The sequence below is a fragment of the Nerophis lumbriciformis genome, linkage group LG05 (genome assembly GCF_033978685.3).
Source record: "Nerophis lumbriciformis linkage group LG05, RoL_Nlum_v2.1, whole genome shotgun sequence".
Taxonomy (NCBI): domain Eukaryota; kingdom Metazoa; phylum Chordata; class Actinopteri; order Syngnathiformes; family Syngnathidae; genus Nerophis; species Nerophis lumbriciformis.
Genome location: NC_084552.2, coordinates 14,350,001 through 14,370,000, shown reverse-complemented (window position 1 = coordinate 14,370,000; position 20,000 = coordinate 14,350,001). Strand labels below are relative to the sequence as shown.

Here is a 20,000-nt window from a genome sequence, read left to right as displayed (position 1 = left end):
AGCTCTGTCCTTCAATTTTTACATTTTTCCACCAGATGGCACTGTTTTTTTTCCATGTAAAGCATGCAGCAACTCATTATTTAAACATACTGGCCCTTTTAAAAGGCAAAAAAAATCAATAGTTGGTTTTTGAGAAACTTTTTTCAGGACATGAGAATATTTGAAGGATCTCTCGAGACACCGTTATTCAAAATGCATCCCTGGGGTGCATTTTTGGCTTGTTTTTTTTTTTACTGGAAAATTGGAATTCATTATAAGTAATACTCGATATTGGACAAATTGTAACCTGTAACTCGTAAACATGTAAATATTGTGCAAAAGTTTGTTTATTCCAGTAGATTTACAAGGTGGAATGAATATATGACATATGATCAGAACGTGCAACTCAAGATATTTCAAGTAGAGATGTCCGATATTATCGGCCGATAAATGCTTTAAAATGTAATATCGGAAATTATCGGTATCGGTTTCAAAAAGTAACGTTTTTTACTTTTAAAAAAGCCGCTGTGTACACGGATGTAGGGAGTAGCACAGAGCGCCAATAAACCTTAAAAAGGCACATAATATCTACGGCGTTTCACACACACAAGTGAATGCAAAACATACTTGGTCAACAGCCATTCAGGTAACACTGAGGGTGGCCGCATAAACAACGTTTACACTGTTACAAATATGCGCCACACTGTGAACCCACAGCAAACAAGAATGACAAACACATTTCGGGAGAACATCCGCACCGTAACACAACAGAACAAATACCCAGAACCCCTTCCAGCACTAACTCTTCCGGGACGCTACAATATACCCCCCACCTCAACCTCCTCATGCTCTCTCAGGGAGAGCATGTCCCAAATTCCAAACTGCTGTTTTGAGGCATGTAAAAAAAAAAAAAAATGCACTTTGTGACTTCAATAATAAATATGGCAGTGCCATGTTGGCATTTTTTTCCATAATTTGAGTTGATTTATTTTGGAAAACCTTGTTACATTGTTTAATGCATCCAGCGGGGCATCACAACAAAATTAGGCATAATAATGTGTTAATTCCACGATTGTACATATCGGCATCGGTTGATATCGGAATCGGTAATTAAGAGTTGGACAATATCGGAATATCGGATATCGGCAAAAAAGCCATTATCGGACATCTCTAATTTCAAGCCTTATTTTGATATCATTTTGATGATTTATGGCTTACAGCTTGTGAAAACCGCCAAATGTTTTCAGAAACTGTAAAGCACGATCATCAAAATGATAAATACATGTTTGATGTATCTCACTTTGCTCGTAATGACTTTACATCACTTATTAGTTTCATATTTGAAGTTGAATTGCTGACATGAATCAACTTTTGCAGGATATTTTCATTTGAGGTTCACCTGTGCAGTTTGCATAACCCTGTCTTAAAGGGGAACATTATCACAATTTCAGAATGGTTAAAACCATTAAAAATCAGTTCCCAGTGGCTTATTATATTTTTCGAAGTTTTTTCCAAAATGTTACCCATCACGCAATATCCCTAAAAAAAGCTTCAAAGTGCCTGATTTTAACCATCGTTATATACACCCGTCCATTTTCCTGTGACGTCACATAGTGAAGCCAAAACAAACAAACATGGCGGAAAGAACAGCAGGGTATAGCGACATTAGCTCGGATTCAGACTCGGATTTCAGCGGCTTAAGCGATTCAACAGATTACGAATGTATTGAAACGGATGGTTGTAGTGTGGAGGCAGGTAGCGAAAACGAAATTGAAGAAGAAACTGAAGCTATTGAGCCATATCGGTTTGAACCGTATGCAAGCGAAACCGACGAAAACGACACGACAGCCAGCGACACGGGAGAAAGCGAGGACGAATTTGGCGATGGCCTTCTAACCAACGATTGGTATGTGTTTGTTTGGCATTAAAGGAAACTAACAATTATGAACTAGGTTTACAGCATATGAAATACATTTGGCAAAAACATGCACTTTGAGAGTGCAGACAGCCCAACTCTTGATCATCTTCGGTGGCATAAGGGACGGTGTGAGCCAAGACATCCAGGGTTATTATGTTCCCCTTTAAAGGGGAACATTATCACCAGACCTATGTAAGCGTCAATATATACCTTGATGTTGCAGAAAAAAGACCTTTTTTTTTTTTAACCGATTTCCGAACTCTAAATGGGTGAATTTTGGCGAATTAAACGCCTTTCTATTATTCGCTCTCGGACGTTGTGACGTCACATCGGGAAGCAATCCACCATTTTCTCAAACACTGAGTCAAATCAGCTCTGTTATTTTCCGTTTTTTCGACTGTTTTCCGTACCTTGGAGACATCATGCCTCGTCGGTGTGTTGTCGGAGGGTGTAACAACACGAACAGGGACGGATTCAAGTTGCACCAGTGGCCCAAAGATGCCAAAGTGGCAAGAAATTGGACATTTGTTCCGCACACTTTACCGACGAAAGCTATGCTACGACAGAGATGGCAAGTGTGTGGATATCCTGCGACACTCAAAGCAGATGCATTTCCAACGATAAAGTCAAAGAAATCTGCCGCCAGACCTCCATTGAATCTGCCGGAGTGTGTGAGCAATTCAGGGACAAAGGACCTCGGTAGCACGGCAAGCAATGGCGGCAGTTTGTTCCCGCAGACGAGCGAGCTAAACCCCCTATCTACCCTAGCTTCCCTGGCCTGCTGACATCAACTCCAAAACTGGACAGATCAGCTTTCAGGAAAAGAGCGCGGATGAGGGTATGTCTACAGAATATATTAATTGATGAAAATTGGGCTGTCTGCACTCTCAAAGTGCATGTTGTTGCCAAATGTATTTCATATGCTGTAAACCTAGTTCATAGTTGTTAGTTTCCTTTAATGCCAAACAAACACATACCAATCGTTGGTTAGAAGGCGATCGCCGAATTCGTCCTCGCTTTCTCCCGTGTCGCTGGCTGTCGTGTTGTTTTCGCTTGCATACGGTTCAAACCGATATGGCTCAATAGCTTCAGTTTCTTCTTCAATTTCGTTTTCGCTACCTGCCTCCACACTACAACCATCCGTTTCAATACATTCGTAATCTGTTGAATCGCTTAAGCTGCTGAAATCAGAGTCTGAATCCGAGCTAATGTCGCTATAGCTTGCTGTTCTTTCCGCCATGTTTGTTTGTGTTGGCATTACTATGTGACGTCACAGGAAAATGGACGGGTGTATATAACGATGGTTAAAATCAGGCACTTCGAAGCTTTTTTTAGGGATATTGCGTGATGGGTAAAATTTTGAAAAAAACTTCGAAAAATATAATAAGCCACTGGGAACTGATTTTTAATGGTTTTAACCATTCTGAAATTGTGATAATGTACCCATTTAAGGGTTACCGTTTATCCCCTTTGTAATGCTGCTCTACAGAGCCTGAGACGAGACAGCTGAGCAGCGAGGGGCTGAAGAAAATGAGAGTGCTGGAGCTGAGGAACATTTTAGCTTCGTGGGGAGAAGAGTGTCGAGGGTGCTTGGAGAAACACGAGTTTGTCAGCCTCATCCTGGAAAAGGCACCGCTGCAGAAAGCGGAGCTGTGAACAAATGGATGCAATGAAGGGTAAAAAGGACTCCATTTATCAAAAATGTACAGGATGTTTTGATTCCAGCCAGCTGTGTCCGAAAGTATGTTCTCACATATAAATACTGACCCTAGCAAACCTGAAAAGATTGGTCTGTTGGTTATATCTTTTTGTGCCTCCAGAGTCTATCAAACGCAACATCACATGATACACGACATCACATGACACAGCAGTGGTGCTCAGCTTTTGCCTTTTGACGTTTTCTTCTTCTTCTTGCCTGTGCTCGCACTGGCTGGAGGCGCTGGAGTGACAGGCGGAGCTCCCAGTTTCTTGCTTTTGGCTTTTCTTACTTTGTCCTTCAGGGCGTCGATGTCTAGCTTGCTTTTCACAGGAGCTGAAACAACAGCGTCCATACATATACACACATGTACATACATATATACAGTCAACATGTTGCCCTCTAGTTTGTATCCTTACCTTTTGCAGTCGTCTTCAATAAAGGTTTCTCTTTGGGAGGAATAAAAGCTTTGTTTCTCTCCTCCTGCTTCTTGGTCAGTGCCTCGGCCTGCTTGACCTAAGAAGACAACAAAAAGGCAAATTTTGTCACATACTTTTAGGCAACAGTTGTTTCTTTTTAAGCATCAAGAATGACCACCTTTGCTTTGCAAGCACAAATTAATTATACAAACTTTTTGATATACAAACCACATAGTGAATAAGCGGGTTGCAATCACGCGACCTAGAGCAGTGTTTTTCTAAGTGTTTATCTAATTTCACCTATTTGGGTTAAAAATATGTTTTGCAAATCAGTAATTATAGTCTGCAAATGATGTGTTGTTGAGTGGTCGGTGCTGTCTAGAGCTCGGCAGAGTAACCATGTAATACTCTTCCATATCAGTAGGTGGCAGCCGGTAGCTAATTGCTTTGTAGATGTCGGAAACAGCGGGAGGCAGCGTGCAGGTACAAATGTGTCTAACGCTTAAACCAAAAATAAACAAAAGGTGAGTGCCCCTAAGAAAAGGCATTGCAGCTTAGGGAAGGCTATGCAGAAAACTGATGGCTACAAAGTAAACAAAAACAGAATGCTGGACGACAGCAAAGACTTACTGTGGAGCAAAGACGGCGTCCACAATGTATAGCCGAACATGACATGACAATCAACAATGTCCCCACAAAGAAGGATAAAAACAACTGAAATATTCTTGAATGCTAAAACAAAGTAGATGCGGGATATATCGCTCAAAGGCATACTTGCCAACCCTCCCGGATTTTCCAGGAGACTCCCGAAATCAGCGCCTCTCCCGAAAACCTCCCGGGACAAATTTTCTCCCGAAAATCTCCCGAAATTCAGGCCCACAACATAAACAGCATACCTGCCCAATAACGTTATAACTGTAGAATGATGGAGGGCGAGTTCTTGGTTTCTTATGTGGGTTTATTGCTAGGCAGTTTCATTAACGTCCTCCTAGCGCGGCAACAACACACAACAACAGCAGTCACGTTTTTGTATACCGTAAAGCAGTTCGTCTGCCGTAAACAGCAATGTTGTGACACTCTTAAACAGGACAATACTGCCATCTAGTGCATTTGATGAAAGCACTTTTGTGCGTGCCACACAGAATGCATCATCATGTTCAGCATGGTTCGAAAAATAGTGACAGAGAATAGAACAAGGATGGACAATTCAACCCTTAACTCAACAATGAGTAGATGAGTGTTATGTGTGTGTATATGTGTAAATAAATGAACACTGAAATTCAAGTATTTCTCTTATTTTTATATATATAATAAAATAAATATATATTTATAGCTAGAATTCACTGAAAGTCAATTATTTCATATATATATATATATATGAAATAATTGACTTGGTGAATTCTAGCTGTAAATATACTCCACGCCCCCAACCACGCCCCGCCCCCCGCCCTAACACCCCAACCCCCCCCCCCCCCCCACCTCCCGAAATCTGAGGTCTCAAGGTTGGCAAGTATGCAATTCAAACTGTTCCAACTTCAAACTGTTCAGCCCATTCATTAATAGCGGGCTTTCCCTTGACCAATTCCAAAAATTCCCAGATTTCCCAGAGTTCCAGGTTTTCCGGTACATTTTTCCCCATTCAAAATGAATTGGCCCTTTTTCAAACTTCCACCATTTCCAAATTTGTCAACCGATTCAAGCCATTCCACCTTCAACAGTCCACCATACTGAAAAGTTAAACTACCCTTTTTCCAAGTTCCAAAAAATTCCATGATTTTTTCCAGAATTCCTGGTTTTCTAAAGCTTTATTTCCACCCTTTTTTCTGGCGACTACTCCTTCCACATTTTTCAACGCTTTTCAACGCATTTCAACCGTTCCACCGTCTAACCATTCCTTTTAATCAGGACAAAAAAACTGTTATTTTTTGAACGGTAAAAATTCCCGGTTTTCCCGAAATTCCGTAATACCATTTCTCAATTCAACATGTTGCTACCGTATTTTCCGCACTATAAGGCGCACCTAAAAACCTTCAATTTCCTCAAAAGCTGACAGTGCGCCTTATAATCCGGTGCGCCTTATATATGGACCAATATTGAGCCACAACAGGTCTCGCAACTACGGTAACTACGCCGACTTCATTTTCCCCCTTCTACGGCTGCTTACCGTAGAAGAAGCGCTTCTTCTACGGGGGAAAATGAAGTCCCGTAGTTGCGAGACCTAAACTTTATGTAAAGACCCAAAAATGGCTCCTATTAAGAGACACGCTTACGACGCAGAGTTTAAACTGGAACAGTGAGTTGTTGAACAGAGAGCAGCAAGTACAAGTGTCAGAACAATCACTATTTGTTTTGTTGACGATCCCTTTAGCGCAGCTCCATCTAATGGATGCATAACGTAACCCCAGCCTCTACTGTAGCGTCTATTCTATGCGCCTTATAATGCGGTGCGCCTTATATATGAACACAGTTTTAAATTGGCCATTCATTGAAGGTGCGCCTTATAATCCGGTGCGCCTTATAGTGCGGAAAATACGGTACTTCAACATTTCTCGACCGATATGAAAAATTCCAACACCAGCCATTTCAACTCATTCAGACCACCGTTGTTTACCATTTTCAAAAAAATTCCCGCTTTTCCCGAAAATCACACATTTTTTGGAAATTCCCATTGAAATCAATGGGATATTCTTCAAAGTCCCACAACTCCCACATTTTTCATCGGATTCAAACTGTTCCAACTTCAAAATATTCAGCCTGTTTGGGAATTGCGTGCTCTACTTCAGCAATTCTAAAAAAAAATCTAGGATTTCAGTTCAACTTCAGCTTCGGAGCATTCACACGCAATTCCTTCAGGAATTGCCTCATCTAGTTCCTAATTGATAATGATTATCAGGAGTTTGTTATGTCATATAAAGACTGAAGTGTAAGCTGCCCACCTTTTTTTCTTGCATTTTCTTCCTCCTCTTCACGCTTTCCTGCAGGAAGAATTCTCCAGTGGCCAGCTCCTTGTCAACCTTTTCCAAAGTGTGCAAACAATGATGATGATTATTATTATGATGACATACTGTATCTGTGAAAGTGTAAACAAGCGTTTCAGGTGTATTTACCTGTCAAACAAACTCACCTTGCTATCTGGCTGCTGCGGCGGGAATGGTGTGTACGCCTTCTTCACGCTCTTCTTTTTAGGCTCCTTGCGCTTGGCCAGGTTCTTGTGGCGGAACTTGGGCAGGAAGCGCTCCCAGTTCTGCGTGCGAAGCTCGGTATCTTTGGACAGTTCTCGTTTGATCATCAGCGTCTGGCCGAGGGAGAGTTATTGTCCACATATGTGACTTGTCATCGTGATAGTGAGGCATGGCAATACATACAGTTGTGCTCATAAGTTTACATACCCTGGGAGAATTCATGATTTCTTGGCCATTCTTCAGATATTATGAATGATAACACAAAAACCTTTCTTCTACTCATGCTTAATGGTTGTGTGAAGCTATTTATTGGCAAAGAGCTGTGTTTACTCTTTTTAAATCAAAATGACAAAAGTACCCAAATGACCCTGATCAAAAGTTGACATACCCCAGTGACTTTGATCTGATAACATGCACAAAAGTTGACTCAAACAGGTTTGAATGGCTAATCAAGGTTCCAATCCTCACCTGTGACATGTGTGTTTGTAATTAATGTGTGTGTATAAAAGATCAGTAAGTTTCTGGGCTTCTGACAGACCATTGCATCTTTCATCCAGTGCTGCACAGATGTTTCTGGATTCTGAGTCATGGGGAAGGCAAAATAATTGTCAAAGGATCTACGAGAAAAGGTAATTGAACTGCATAAAACAGGAAAGGGGTATAAAAAGATATCCAAGGAATTGAGAATGCCAATCAGCAGTGTTCAGCGTAAACACTGACTAAGAAGTGGAAAATTCAGGTAGACCAGCAATGATTTCAGCCACAACTGCCAGGAAAATTGTTCGAGATGCAAAGAAAAATCCACAAATAACTTCAGCTGAAATACAGGACTCTCTCAAAAATTGTGGAGTGGCTGTTTCAAGATGCACAATAAGGAGGCACTTGAAGAAAAATGGGCTGCATGGTCGAGTGGCCAAAAAGTTAAATTTTGGTCTCATCACTCCAAATTACTTTGTTCCAGAAGTTTTGAGGCTGTTTGGCGTAATGTAAGCGGGACACTTTGTGACATTTGCGCAGAAATGGCTTTCTTCTAGCGACACGACCATGCAGCCCATTTTTCTTCAAGTGCCTCCTTATTGTGCATCTTGAAACAGCCACACCACAATTTTTCAGAGTCCTGTATTTCAGCTGAAGTTATTTGTAGATTTTTCTTTGCATATCGAACATTTTTCCTGGCAGTTGTGGCTGAAATCTTTGCTGGTCTACCTGAATCCCTCATTTTCCACTTCTTAATCAGCGTTTGAACACTGCTGATTGGCATTCTCAATTCCTTGGATATCTTTTTATACCCCTTTCCTGTTTTATGCCGTTCAATTACCTTTTGTCGCAGATCCTTTGACAATTCTTTTGCCTTCCCCATGACTCAGAATGCAGAAAAATCTGTGCAGCACTGGATGAAAGATGCAATGGTCTGTCAGAAGCCCAGAAACTCACCGACCTTTTATACACACACATTAATTACAAACAAACATGTCACAGGTGATGATTGGAACCTTGATTAGCCATTCAAACCTGTTTGTGTCAACTTTTGTGCATGTTATCTGATCAAAGTCACTGGGGTATGTAAACTTTCGATCAGGGTCATTTGGGTACTTTCTTTTGTCATTTTGATTTAAAAAGTGTAAACACAGTTGTTTGCCAATAAATAGCTTCACACAACCATTAAGCATGAGTAGAAGAAAGGTTTTTGTGTTATTATTCATATTCTCTGAAGAATGGCCAAGAAATCATAAATTCTCCCAGGGTATGTAAACTTATGAGCACGACTGTATTTAAGTCCTAATTTTCAATGCCCTCAGCTCCAGGTTGAGCCGGCCCTTGCGGTCGAACCCAGAGAGAAATGTGTCTGTCAGCAGGTCCAGAACAAGGATGGAAAACTTCCTCATCGGGCATGTGAAGATGAAGAGAAGGAGGTCTGCTTCCCATGCTTACCTTGATGTTGTAGATGGGGTGGATGTTTTTCATTGTGTCCATGACGACCTTGCGCACCTAACAAACAGGAATATGTGAGCTTGTACACATAAATTATGTTTTCAGAAGTGTACAATTATCTTTAGATTAGTGAAGCTGGTCAGGGATATGCATGATGACCAACACCCACTGCATGACCTGGAACCTCTAACACGAGGCAGCCGCACTGCGAGGACATTGAGGAACCAACATAAGCTGGCTGAACCCGAGCCCAAAGCCAAGACAAAGAGACTTAAAAACTCTACCCTGCATACTGCAATTAAACTGTATAATGACACTAATTAAATAAGTAATACAGTCATATACCAGAATGCTAATAATTTCCATGCTGATGTTGCCCTGAAAATGTTTTTTTTATATAAAATACGATTTGTTCTTTTCATTTTTTTTTATTTTTGTTTGTTTGATATTCATTGTAAAGTTCAGCTGTTTTTTCAGTGGGGCCCTGGCTCAACTGCAAGCATGAATTAATAAAGTCAAGTCAAGTCATTTATGTCTAATGTCAATGCAAGTCATATCAAGCCATGTTTGCATCAGCAAATGTCTGCTATAGTCACAAATGTACATAACCGAAGTTCTGCTAACACTCGTCAAAGATCCTCTATACGACAGGAGATGCTGTGTTTAAAGGGGAACATTATCACCAGACCTATGTAAGCGTCAATACGGTATATACCTTGATGTTGCAGAAAAAAGACCATATACTTTTTTAACCGATTTCCCAACTCTAAATGGGTGAATTTTGGCGAATTAAACGCCTTTCTATTATTCGCTCTCGGAGCGGAAGCAATCTGCCATTTTCTCACTTTCGTCGGTGTGTTGTCGGAGGGTGTAACAACACGAACAGGGACGGATTCAAGTTGCACCAGTGGCCCAAAGATGTGAAAGTGGCAAGAAATTGGACGAAATTTGTTCAAAATACGAGGCTGTGGAGAAAGCCGACGAAATGGTCAGTCGTTTGTTCCGCACACTTTACCGACGAAAGCTATGCTACGACAGAGATGGCAAGAATGTGTGGATATCCTGCGACACTCAAAGCAGATGCTGACATCAACTCCAAAACTGGACAGATCAGCTTTCAGGAAAAGAGAGCGGATGAGGGTATGTCTACAGAATATATTAATTGATGAAAACTTTATTCATTACTCGCGGTTTTACGTAAATTATTATACATACACTGTGTTTACCAGTAATTTAGCTTAAAAACATTTATTTTTTTCAATCATTCGAGTACATTCGGGTAGTCTTGTGTAATGCAGTATTTTGTGTCTATTTAGGTATGGTTAACCTGAGTGCTGAAATCGTGGAAAAATATATGTTCTTAGCGCGCCTGAAATGGGCTGTCTGCACTCTCAAAGTGCATGTTGTTGCCAAATGTATTTCATATGCTGTAAACCTAGTTCATGGTTGTTAGTTTCCTTTAATGCCAAACAAACACATACCAATCGTTGGTTAGAAGGCGATCGCCGAATTCGTCCTCGCTTTCTCCCGTGTCGCTGGCTGTCGTGTCGTTTTCGTCGGTTTCGCTTGCATACGGTTCAAACCGATATGGCTCAGTAGCTTCAGTTTCTTCTTCAATTTCGTTTTCGCTACCTGCCTCCACACTACAACCATCCGTTTCAATACATGCGTAATCTGTTGAATCGCTTAAGCCGCTGAAATCCGAGTCTGAATCCGAGCTAATGTCGCCATACCTTGCTGTTCTATCCGCCAAGTTTGTACTGGCATCACTGTGTGACGTCACAGGAAAATGGACGGGTGTATATAACGATGGTTAAAATCAGGCACTTTGAAGCTTTTTTTTAGGGATATTGCGTGATGGGTAAAATTTTGAAAAAAACTTCGAAAAATAAAATAATCCACTGGGAACTGATTTTTAATGGTTTTAACCATTCTGAAATTGTGATAATGTTCCCCTTTAAAAAAATAATGCACTTTGTGACTTCAATAATAAATATGGCAGTGCCATGTTGGCATTTCTTTCCATAACTGGAGTTGAAGTTGTTCTCTTATTTTGGAAAATAACTTGTTTTTGATTGATTGATTGAAACTTGTATTAGTAGATTGCACAGTACAGTACATATTCCGTACAATTGACCACTAAATGGTAACACCCCAATAAGTTTTTCAACTTGTTTAAGTCGGGGTCCACGTTAATCAATTCATGGTAAAGCTACATTGTTTAATGCATCCAGCGGGGCACCACAACAAAATTAGGCATTACAATGTGTTAATTCCACGACTGTATATATCGGTATCGGTTGATATCGGAATCGGTAATTAAGAGTTGGACAATATCGGAATATCGGCAAAAAAGCCATTATCGGACATCTCTAACTGTGAATGATAGGCACAATTCTAAAAAAATAGCAGTTCCCCTGTAAGGCCCTATGAATAGTTCTATGGTCATGCAAGCACAGGACGCTTACCTCCTTCAGGCCGCTGAAGGGTCCCAAGGCTGAGACCGTGTTTCCCTGCACCATCACATAACAGTTGGTCAACAACTCCAAAGCCTGTGCAAGACACAGCACTTCATGTGAGACAGAGTTCAAATATAAATTCTTTGACAGACGTTAAAGTACCAATGATTGTCACACACACACTAGGTGTGGCGAAATTATTCTCTGCATTTGACCCATTCCCTTGTCCACCCCCTGGGAGGTGAGGGGATCAGTGGACAGTAAAGGTGATGCGCCCGGAAATCATTTTTGTTGATTTAACCCCCAATTCCAACCCTTGATGCTGAGTGCCAAGCAGGGAGGTAATGGGTCCCATTTTTATAGCCTTTGGTATGAATCAAGCAGGGTTTGAACTCACAACCTACCGATCTCAGGGCGGACACTCTAACCCAGACCTGAGCATTCTGCGGCCCGCGGGCCACATCCGGCGGCCCGCGGGCCACATCCGGCCCTTTGTGCGTCCCTGTCCGGCCCGCGTGAGGCCAATCATAAATTACAAAATAAATTTTAAAAAGTATCTATGTCAAGTGTGCAATACAACGGTGCTGCATTTGTTTTGAAAAGCGTTATTTGCATTACCGTATTTTTCAGACCATAAGTCGCATTTTTTTTCATAATTTGGCCGGGCTCCACTGCGACTTATACTGTATATGTTTTTTTCCTTCTTTATTATGCATCTTCGGCAGGTGCGACTTATACTCCAAAAAATACGGTACTTCCGTGTGGACATATGTGTGATTGAGAGTGAATGTGAACAACGGCAATCACAAATGACAAAATAAAGTTTAAAAAACATCTATGTCGTGCGTGCAAAACTGTGCTGCTTTTATTTTGAAAAGTGTTATTTATGGGCGTATGTCCGGGTGTAACCTGTGAGTGAAGGTGCACAGCGACAAGGGATGAGACGCTAAAAAGAGAAAAGTTGATGACAAAGGCTGTGTTTCCAACAAGACATGGACTGCCAAGTATTTCTTTACAGAAATGAAAAGGTAAAGCCGTGTGCTTAATTTGTGGTACACAGGTTGCTGTGTTTAAAGAATATCATTTGAATCGCCGCAACACGACGAAGCACGAGGAAAAATACCGTAGTCTGTCTGATGAAGCGCGCGCAAGGGAGGCTGATGCGTTGATGGTAAAACTGCAAACCCAACAAGGACTTTTTGCCAAATTTCACACCCCCAGAGATGCAGCCGTCAGGACAAGTTTTGTCATTTCTCACAAAATCGCCAGAAAAAGTAAGGCGTTTTCTGACGGAGAGTTTATTAAGGAGTGCTTATTGGATGCCCGGAGACTTTTGACTGTTTTTCGCTGGCTTTGGATGAGAGCTGTGATGTACGTGACACCGCCCAGCTGCTCATCTTCTTATGTGGGATAACTACAGACTTTCAAATCACGAAGGAGCTGGCAGCCATGCAGTCAATTAAAGAGACAACCACAGGAAATGGGACAAGCTGGCAGGTGTGACAATCCAATCCAATCCACTTTATTTATATAGCACATTTAAACAACAAAATGTTTCCAAAGTGCTGCACAACAATATTAAAAACAATATTAAAATATTATCCTTAGCTCCACCAATGAATGAATAAAAACAAAAAATAATTACATATAAAACCAATATAAAATAAATATGATTAAAAACGATTTTTCACAACAGATGGTTGTCCAAATCTGACGGGGAAAAATGTTGGATAATGCAGGATAAAGTGACAGAAATTAACCCTGTGCAGAAATGGACATTTTTGCATAGTATTATATATCAGGAATCGTTGTGTAAGACAGTGTTAAAAATAAAACCATCAAAAAGAATCTGCTTTTGTATAAAGTTAAGTTAGGTTAAATGAAATTATTATTATTATTATTATTTATCTTACGGTATATCAAAAATAATTTAATTGAAATATTGTCGGTGTGGCCCTCCAGCAGTGCTCGGGTTGCTTATGCGGCCCCCGGTAAAAATGAATTGCCCACCCCTGCTCTAACCACTAAGCCACTGAGTAGGTGTAGACGTGGGGGACTCACTTTGAGGGTGGATCCTTTGGGGCCGATGATACGCTGTCGTCGCTTCACGAACCTCTCCCTGTTCCTCACCAGGGTGCCTATCTTGATGATGTCACACGCGACGTCGTCCTGTAATATCCGTACAGCCTGGAGGCAGCGAGAATAATGCGTGCGTGAAGGAGGAGGAGGAGAAGACGATATACTGCCTGTCAGCAAAGTGCACAGAATCCACCTGCTCAAATGGAACACTCCTGGCAAGAAGCTTAATGAGATCCCGGGCTCTGATGATGGCGTAGGGGTCGAAGGTTTTCCTTGTTGTGCAGACGCTCATGCTTCCCTCGATCACGTCCAGGGAGGCTTTGATATTCTGAAACAAGCGTTGGGACTCAACTTCACAAATAGACATCAAATGGTAGCTCAGGGTACTCACCACCTCTCCTAAGGCCTTCTCCACCAGTGGCCAACAATCTCTCAGGTAGGCTTCTCTGTATTTAGGGAACAGGGTGGCGAAGCTGCTCTCCTCCAACAAACCACGGGGATTGTCGTCCCTGGTGAAGGGTTGCTCTTTCCAGCCATCGGGGACGGTCAGGAGTTCGGCTTCGTCCACTGCGCGCAAAAAAAAACAACCTTGTGTATTGTTTGACACTAAGCCTCTATGTAGGAATGTGTGTAGCTCTTTGCAGTGGTCACATGTCCACACGAACACGGAGAGTTTCAAAAACGCATATCCAAGGCGATTACGATCTCCATCTACTAGAGATGCGCGGATAGGCAATTATTTCATCCGCACCGCATCACAAAAGTCGTCAACCATCCGCATCCACCCGAACTAACATTTAATCAAAACCGCACTCGCCCGTTGTTATATATCTAATATAGACGATGCAAGGCATTAGTGAGGTTATAAAGCTTTTGCCTGTTAAAGAAAGGAGACTGATCCAATGCAGCAGAGACATTCAATGCGTGCCACGCTGTCACGGCCCAGACGCACACCAGTGCGCAATCATCTGGGAGCCGCGCTGAGCGCACCTCCAAGCGCGGTCGCGCCACTCAAACTGCTGCAGGCAGCTGCGTTCTATCTTGTTTTAACATCCTGTGGCACTCTTCTGGGATCACGGCGGACGAAACTGCTCATGCTCAGGGTGTTTGTGGAGATTCTGGGTTTTGCACAAATGTGATGCACCATGTTAGATGTCCCGGTTTTGTGACTGTCGTAGACATAAACAGCGTCGCAGCTCTTGCAAATCACGTAGCCAGCATTACTATCATCCTGATTTACAACCTCATAAAAACAAGTCCACGCTGAACTTTTCTGGCCTTTTTTTCCCCTGGTCTTTAGTATTCCCTTTTTTAGTTTGTCGCGTACCACGTTTGCTGCCGGCGTTGCCATCTCTTTTTTTTCTTCTTCTTCTGTTGTGGCATATGCTGCAGGTGCCTGCTCGTTTTTCGTATGTGGGTAACAACATTTAACTATGTATATATATTTCCGAATTGGTTTAACTGCCACCCGCCTGAATCTATTTAAAATCAATTTTTTTTATTTCAACCGCCCGACCCGACCCGCGGATAAAATCTAATATTTTTAAATTTCAACCGCCCGACCCACGGATAATCCGCGGTCGTGTCCGCAAACCGCGCATCTCTACCATCCACACAAGTGTAGTTTCAAAAGTGTCTATGTCTACTCACAAACGCATACAACTGCTGTCATGCACATTTTGTCCAATCAGAAGCCTGGAAGAAGCAGCCACAGCTGACTTGGTGCAGCACTCGAATTTAACCGCGATCGTCATTTGCCTTAATGGCCAAAAAATTGACCAACATTCGCGGCAAGAACATGCCGTGACCGCCCTTCAATGTTCCCTCTAAGGTGCGCGCCTGTGCATTTGCACACTGCTCAAGCGTCCTCTGCGCACGGCAAATCTATGCCACGCACAAAATCAAATAAAAAAATAAGCGCATAACAATTTACGACACGACACGGACACGACAGAGAAAACAGTTTTCCTCATCATTGTTCAAATATTGTAACGTCTGTCGAGACGCTTTGAGAACATGAATTCCATCGATCACTTTACTGAGCAAAACTCTTTATTGTCGGCCAGAAACACATCACCAAAACATTAGTAAAAAAATTATATCTAGCAAAACTGGTCATTTTCTGCAGTACAAACCAGACCAAAAGCAACTTTGTTATATCAACAGCAGCCGCTCGCTCTTTCTCACTTGCGCCAACACATGCACATATGGCACTTAGCCAGTGATGCGTTTACAGCCACACAAAAAGTCGGACAACTCCAACACCACACATAAAGTGTCATTCCAGGTCGTTACACTATGATTTACCAATCAAATGTGTGCTTATTCTAGTGTCATTTATTAGGAATCTTAATTTATAAATATTAATCATAAAATGCTGTTAGTATATTAAATAAATACTAATTTTTTACAAACAGGAAGTTGCAGGAATGTACACACAATCCCCTGCTTACATCTCATTGTGCAACATGTGAATGTTTTAATGGGAACTAAATGCAATGTCTGAAAGGGGTACAAATTATTTCCAAAGCAGGACCTCCACCCAGACAAACAATACAAGTACACAGTTCATGAAAAACTATATTTGTTGTTATTGTCATTGTAAGTGGGCCTAAACACTTATGTTAGAAATAGAAATGACTGCTGTCATTTGATTATAATAATAACAGAATGTTGTCTGTCTATCTGTGTTGGCCCTGCGATGAGGTGGGAACTTGTCCAGGGTGTACCCCGCCTTCCGCCCGAATGCAGCTAAGATAGGCTCCAGCACCCCCCGCGACCCCGAAAGGGACAAGCGGTAGATAATGGATGGATGGATGGATGGATGGAGATTGAACTTGTTATTTAGTCAGGTTTGGGACAGGTGTGCTGCTGGTGTAGCCACAGTGTGCACGTCTGATGTTGCTCACATGGGCTCCACTGAATGCTCAGGGAGTTTTTGCGTTTGCTCACACACATGAACAATTAGAGGGAACATTGCCGCCCTTGACTTTTTAACTTGTTAATGGACAAGGGATGTAACAATAAACGGTACAATGATAATTTGCGACAATTCCCGATGGTTATTAATACCGATTGATTTTTTAATTACCAAAAAAAATGTCATTTATTAATGCATTTTAGGCAACACAAAATTAGGCGCATGCACCCTAGCGGCGTTTGGCTTGATAATCACGGCGGACGAACGACACCGACTTTGCTGCAGAGGTTTCCCCTCGGAGTAAACGGAGCCAAGCGCTTGGTTTAACGTCATTTTCCCTTGCTTCCCGCCGTGCGTTTAAGAGCGCACTGCTGTGTTTAGATGGAGACAGGTGTGGACAATATTGGAAAAAGTATACAGCGAAGGAGAAAACTATTTGATGTTTTGCAGCAGGCTATGTGTCGTGAACGTTGTCACAACTTGTTTATAAACGGTTTACTGGGATATCCACTCCTTTATTTAACTGGAAACTGTATCAGTGTTGAAATAACATCAATATTAGCTAAAATGTTTAGTCATCTCATCGAATTGAACGCAGGCGGTGAAGATTGTTTTTTGTTGTTGTTGTTGGCAAAACCGTTGTACTGAAACACCAGGGAGGCGTTGGAGAAGAACAAAGCTTGTTTATCTTCATTGGCCAAACGGCTTTGTGTTTTATTTTGATATCAAAAAGTAAACACCAGGTTTTTTTTTTACATTACTTGTGTTTTTTTCATGTCACTAAGGTGTTACTTCAAAAATGATTCATGTGACACATCATTTTGTTCATGTTTTATTGTCTATATATAATTACTATAATACATATTTCTGCTCAAACTCTTAATGGATCGGTCCTGATACAGCATCTACATCTACATATCAATGTGCATAACTTAATAAAAAATAAAAACTCTCAAAATGTAGAAATATAGACAAAGGCATCATGCAATGACACAAAGATGACAAGTTGATGTTATTAAAGAATAAAAAAACCTAATAACGTTTATCTATAGTCTTTTTGTTAGACATTACAAATGACATGATGGTATTACGTTAACACCCCAACACTGTTTTACCTAACAATCAGTAATCATGATTTCTATATTGATAACAATAATCTTAATTATTAGTTTGGCCATAATTTGCAGCCCTACAACTCATACAAAAACAACAACACTTGCCTTGACCTTAAAACGTTTAAATTCGAGACATGTTGGTGGCATTAAACCTCTGTTATTATGTTTATTTTGACATGTACCTTTATCTTTACGTACACAGCCCTGGGAACATTAATCTATTTTAGTGTTTTAACTGTGCATGCACGCCGGTACTGCTGAAACCCAACACTGATAAAACTAGGGCTGGGCGATATATCGATACACTCGATATATCGCGGGTTTGTCTCTGTGCGATATTGAAAATGACTATATCGTGATATTCGAGTATACGTTCTCACGCAGTTGCTTTTAGCTGCAGGCATTACACTACAGGCTTTTCTCACTCGTTCTTGTCTCCTTCTCACAGACAGCAAGCGCACCTTCTTACATACGTCACATACGTATACGCCCTCTCGGAGTAGAGAGGTAGCAGCATTGCTAACGTTAGCTGGGGTGCGAGTGGTAATACGAGAGAAGGAAGGTGCGAATCTGGTAACAAACGAAGGAAGAATTAATTCCCAAGAAAAACAGCACGGGTCGGCTTCAAGTGGGAATATGTCGAACAGACAACCGTAATTTGTCAAGTTTGGGGCAAAAGCGTTGCTACGAAAAGTAGCATTACTGCTAATATGTAGCATCATTTGAAAAGTCACCGGCTAGAGAATGAAGAGTGCTTACTCCGCATGTCAACATCTACGTTCGGTGCCACACCAACAAAATGCCGAGGCAAACATTTCCAGAACAACACCGTATGAAAAAAATAGTGAACAACAGAAGGAGATAACGTCCGCAGGAACCTACCACATAGCAATTTGATTTCCTATTATGCAGCTCATTTTTATTTGACAGTTATTGAAATATCTTGTATGACATTGTGCACAAAAGTGCACTTTATTTGTTTTAAACTATTGTAGTGGCCTTCTGTACAAAAAGTGCACTTTAATTTAGTGTTGATTTGATATGTCATCTTAGTGACATCATGCACAAAAGTGCACTAATAGCTTGTTTTAAAATGTCTCTGACAATCTTGCACTTTCTGTTTTGGAATTTACATGAATGTTTGTGCCACTGCTTAATAACTGTTTAATAAATACACTTTTGCTAAATTGACTTAGTTGTGATTTCCCTCTCTGCATGAAAGTTTAAAATGAGCATATTTAATGCAGTATGAAGAAGAATGTTTTAATGTAGACACATAGAATCATCATACTGCTGTGATTATATGCATCAATTGTTCATTCAAGGCTAAGGCAAAATATGGAGATATATATCGTGTATCGTGACATGGCCTAAAAATATTGAGATATTAATAAAAGGCCATATCGCCCAGCCCTAATTTGGAATGTTTTGTTACGAAACTGCATTGACTTTGTATGAAAGTACCACTGATAGTCACACACACACTAGGTGTGGTGAAATTAACCTCTGCATTTGACCCATCCCCTTGTTCCACCCCCAGGGAGGTGAGGGGAGCAGTGAGCAGCAGCGGTGGCCGCGCTCGGGAATCATTTTTGGTGATTTAACCCCCAATTCCAACCAGTGAGCAGCAGCGGTGGCCGCGCTCGGGAATCATTTTTGGTGATTTAACCCCCAATTCCAACCCTTGATGCTGAGTGCCAAGCAGGGAGGTTGAAGAAGTTGATCAGAAATTGGTGCATTTTCACTGTTTTTAAAAGTCCATAACTATCTTAATATTTATCACAGGAAATGGCACATATATCACTGGAAGGTAAATCAATAAATTGGTAAAAATGTACACCTACCTACTTTAGGTACACTATATTGGCAAAAATATTTGGCCACCTGCCTTGACTCAAATATAAACTTGAAGTGCCATCCCATGGAATTGTCCAAAATGTTTTGGTATCCTGGAGCATTCGAAGTTCCTTTCACTGGAACTAAGGGGCCAAGCCCAACTCCTGAAAAACAACCCCACACCATAATTCCTCCTCCACCAAATTTCCCACTCAGCACAATGCAGTCCGAAATGTACTGTTCTCCTGGCAACCTCCAAACCCAGACTCGTCCATCAGATTGCCAGATGGAAAAGCGTGATTCATCAGTCCAGAGAAGGCGTCTCCACTGCTCTAGAGTCCAGTGGCGACGTGCTTTACACCACTGCATCCCACGCTTTGCATTGGACTTGGTGATGTATGGCTTAGACCAAGGGTCCCCAAACTTTTTGACTCGGGGGCCGCATTGGGTTAAAACAATTTGGCC

The 20,000-nt window shown here is 41.4% G+C and overlaps 2 protein-coding genes across 2 annotated transcripts in view; one reads left to right on the top strand and one right to left on the bottom strand.

Annotated features, from left to right (window-relative positions):
- Positions 1-3,553, top strand: part of cdnf (cerebral dopamine neurotrophic factor) — an 11,981-nt gene extending 8,428 nt beyond the window's left edge. The window contains exon 4 of the mRNA XM_061961249.1: positions 3,387-3,553. Within this exon, the coding sequence (XP_061817233.1) occupies positions 3,387-3,553 (167 nt within the window). The remainder of the gene's footprint in view (positions 1-3,386) is intronic.
- Positions 3,554-3,569: 16 nt separating this feature from the next.
- krr1 (KRR1 small subunit processome component homolog) overlaps positions 3,570-20,000 on the bottom strand; it is a 19,807-nt gene continuing 3,376 nt past the window's right edge. Inside the window, exons 2-10 of the mRNA XM_061961248.1 lie at positions 14,056-14,231; positions 13,858-13,992; positions 13,647-13,772; positions 11,595-11,678; positions 9,127-9,183; positions 7,137-7,307; positions 6,949-7,026; positions 4,013-4,109; positions 3,570-3,929 (exon numbers count right to left, since the gene is read on the bottom strand). Of these exons, the coding sequence (XP_061817232.1) occupies positions 3,775-3,929; positions 4,013-4,109; positions 6,949-7,026; positions 7,137-7,307; positions 9,127-9,183; positions 11,595-11,678; positions 13,647-13,772; positions 13,858-13,992; positions 14,056-14,231 (1,079 nt within the window). The 3' untranslated portion in view covers positions 3,570-3,774. The remainder of the gene's footprint in view (positions 3,930-4,012; positions 4,110-6,948; positions 7,027-7,136; positions 7,308-9,126; positions 9,184-11,594; positions 11,679-13,646; positions 13,773-13,857; positions 13,993-14,055; positions 14,232-20,000) is intronic.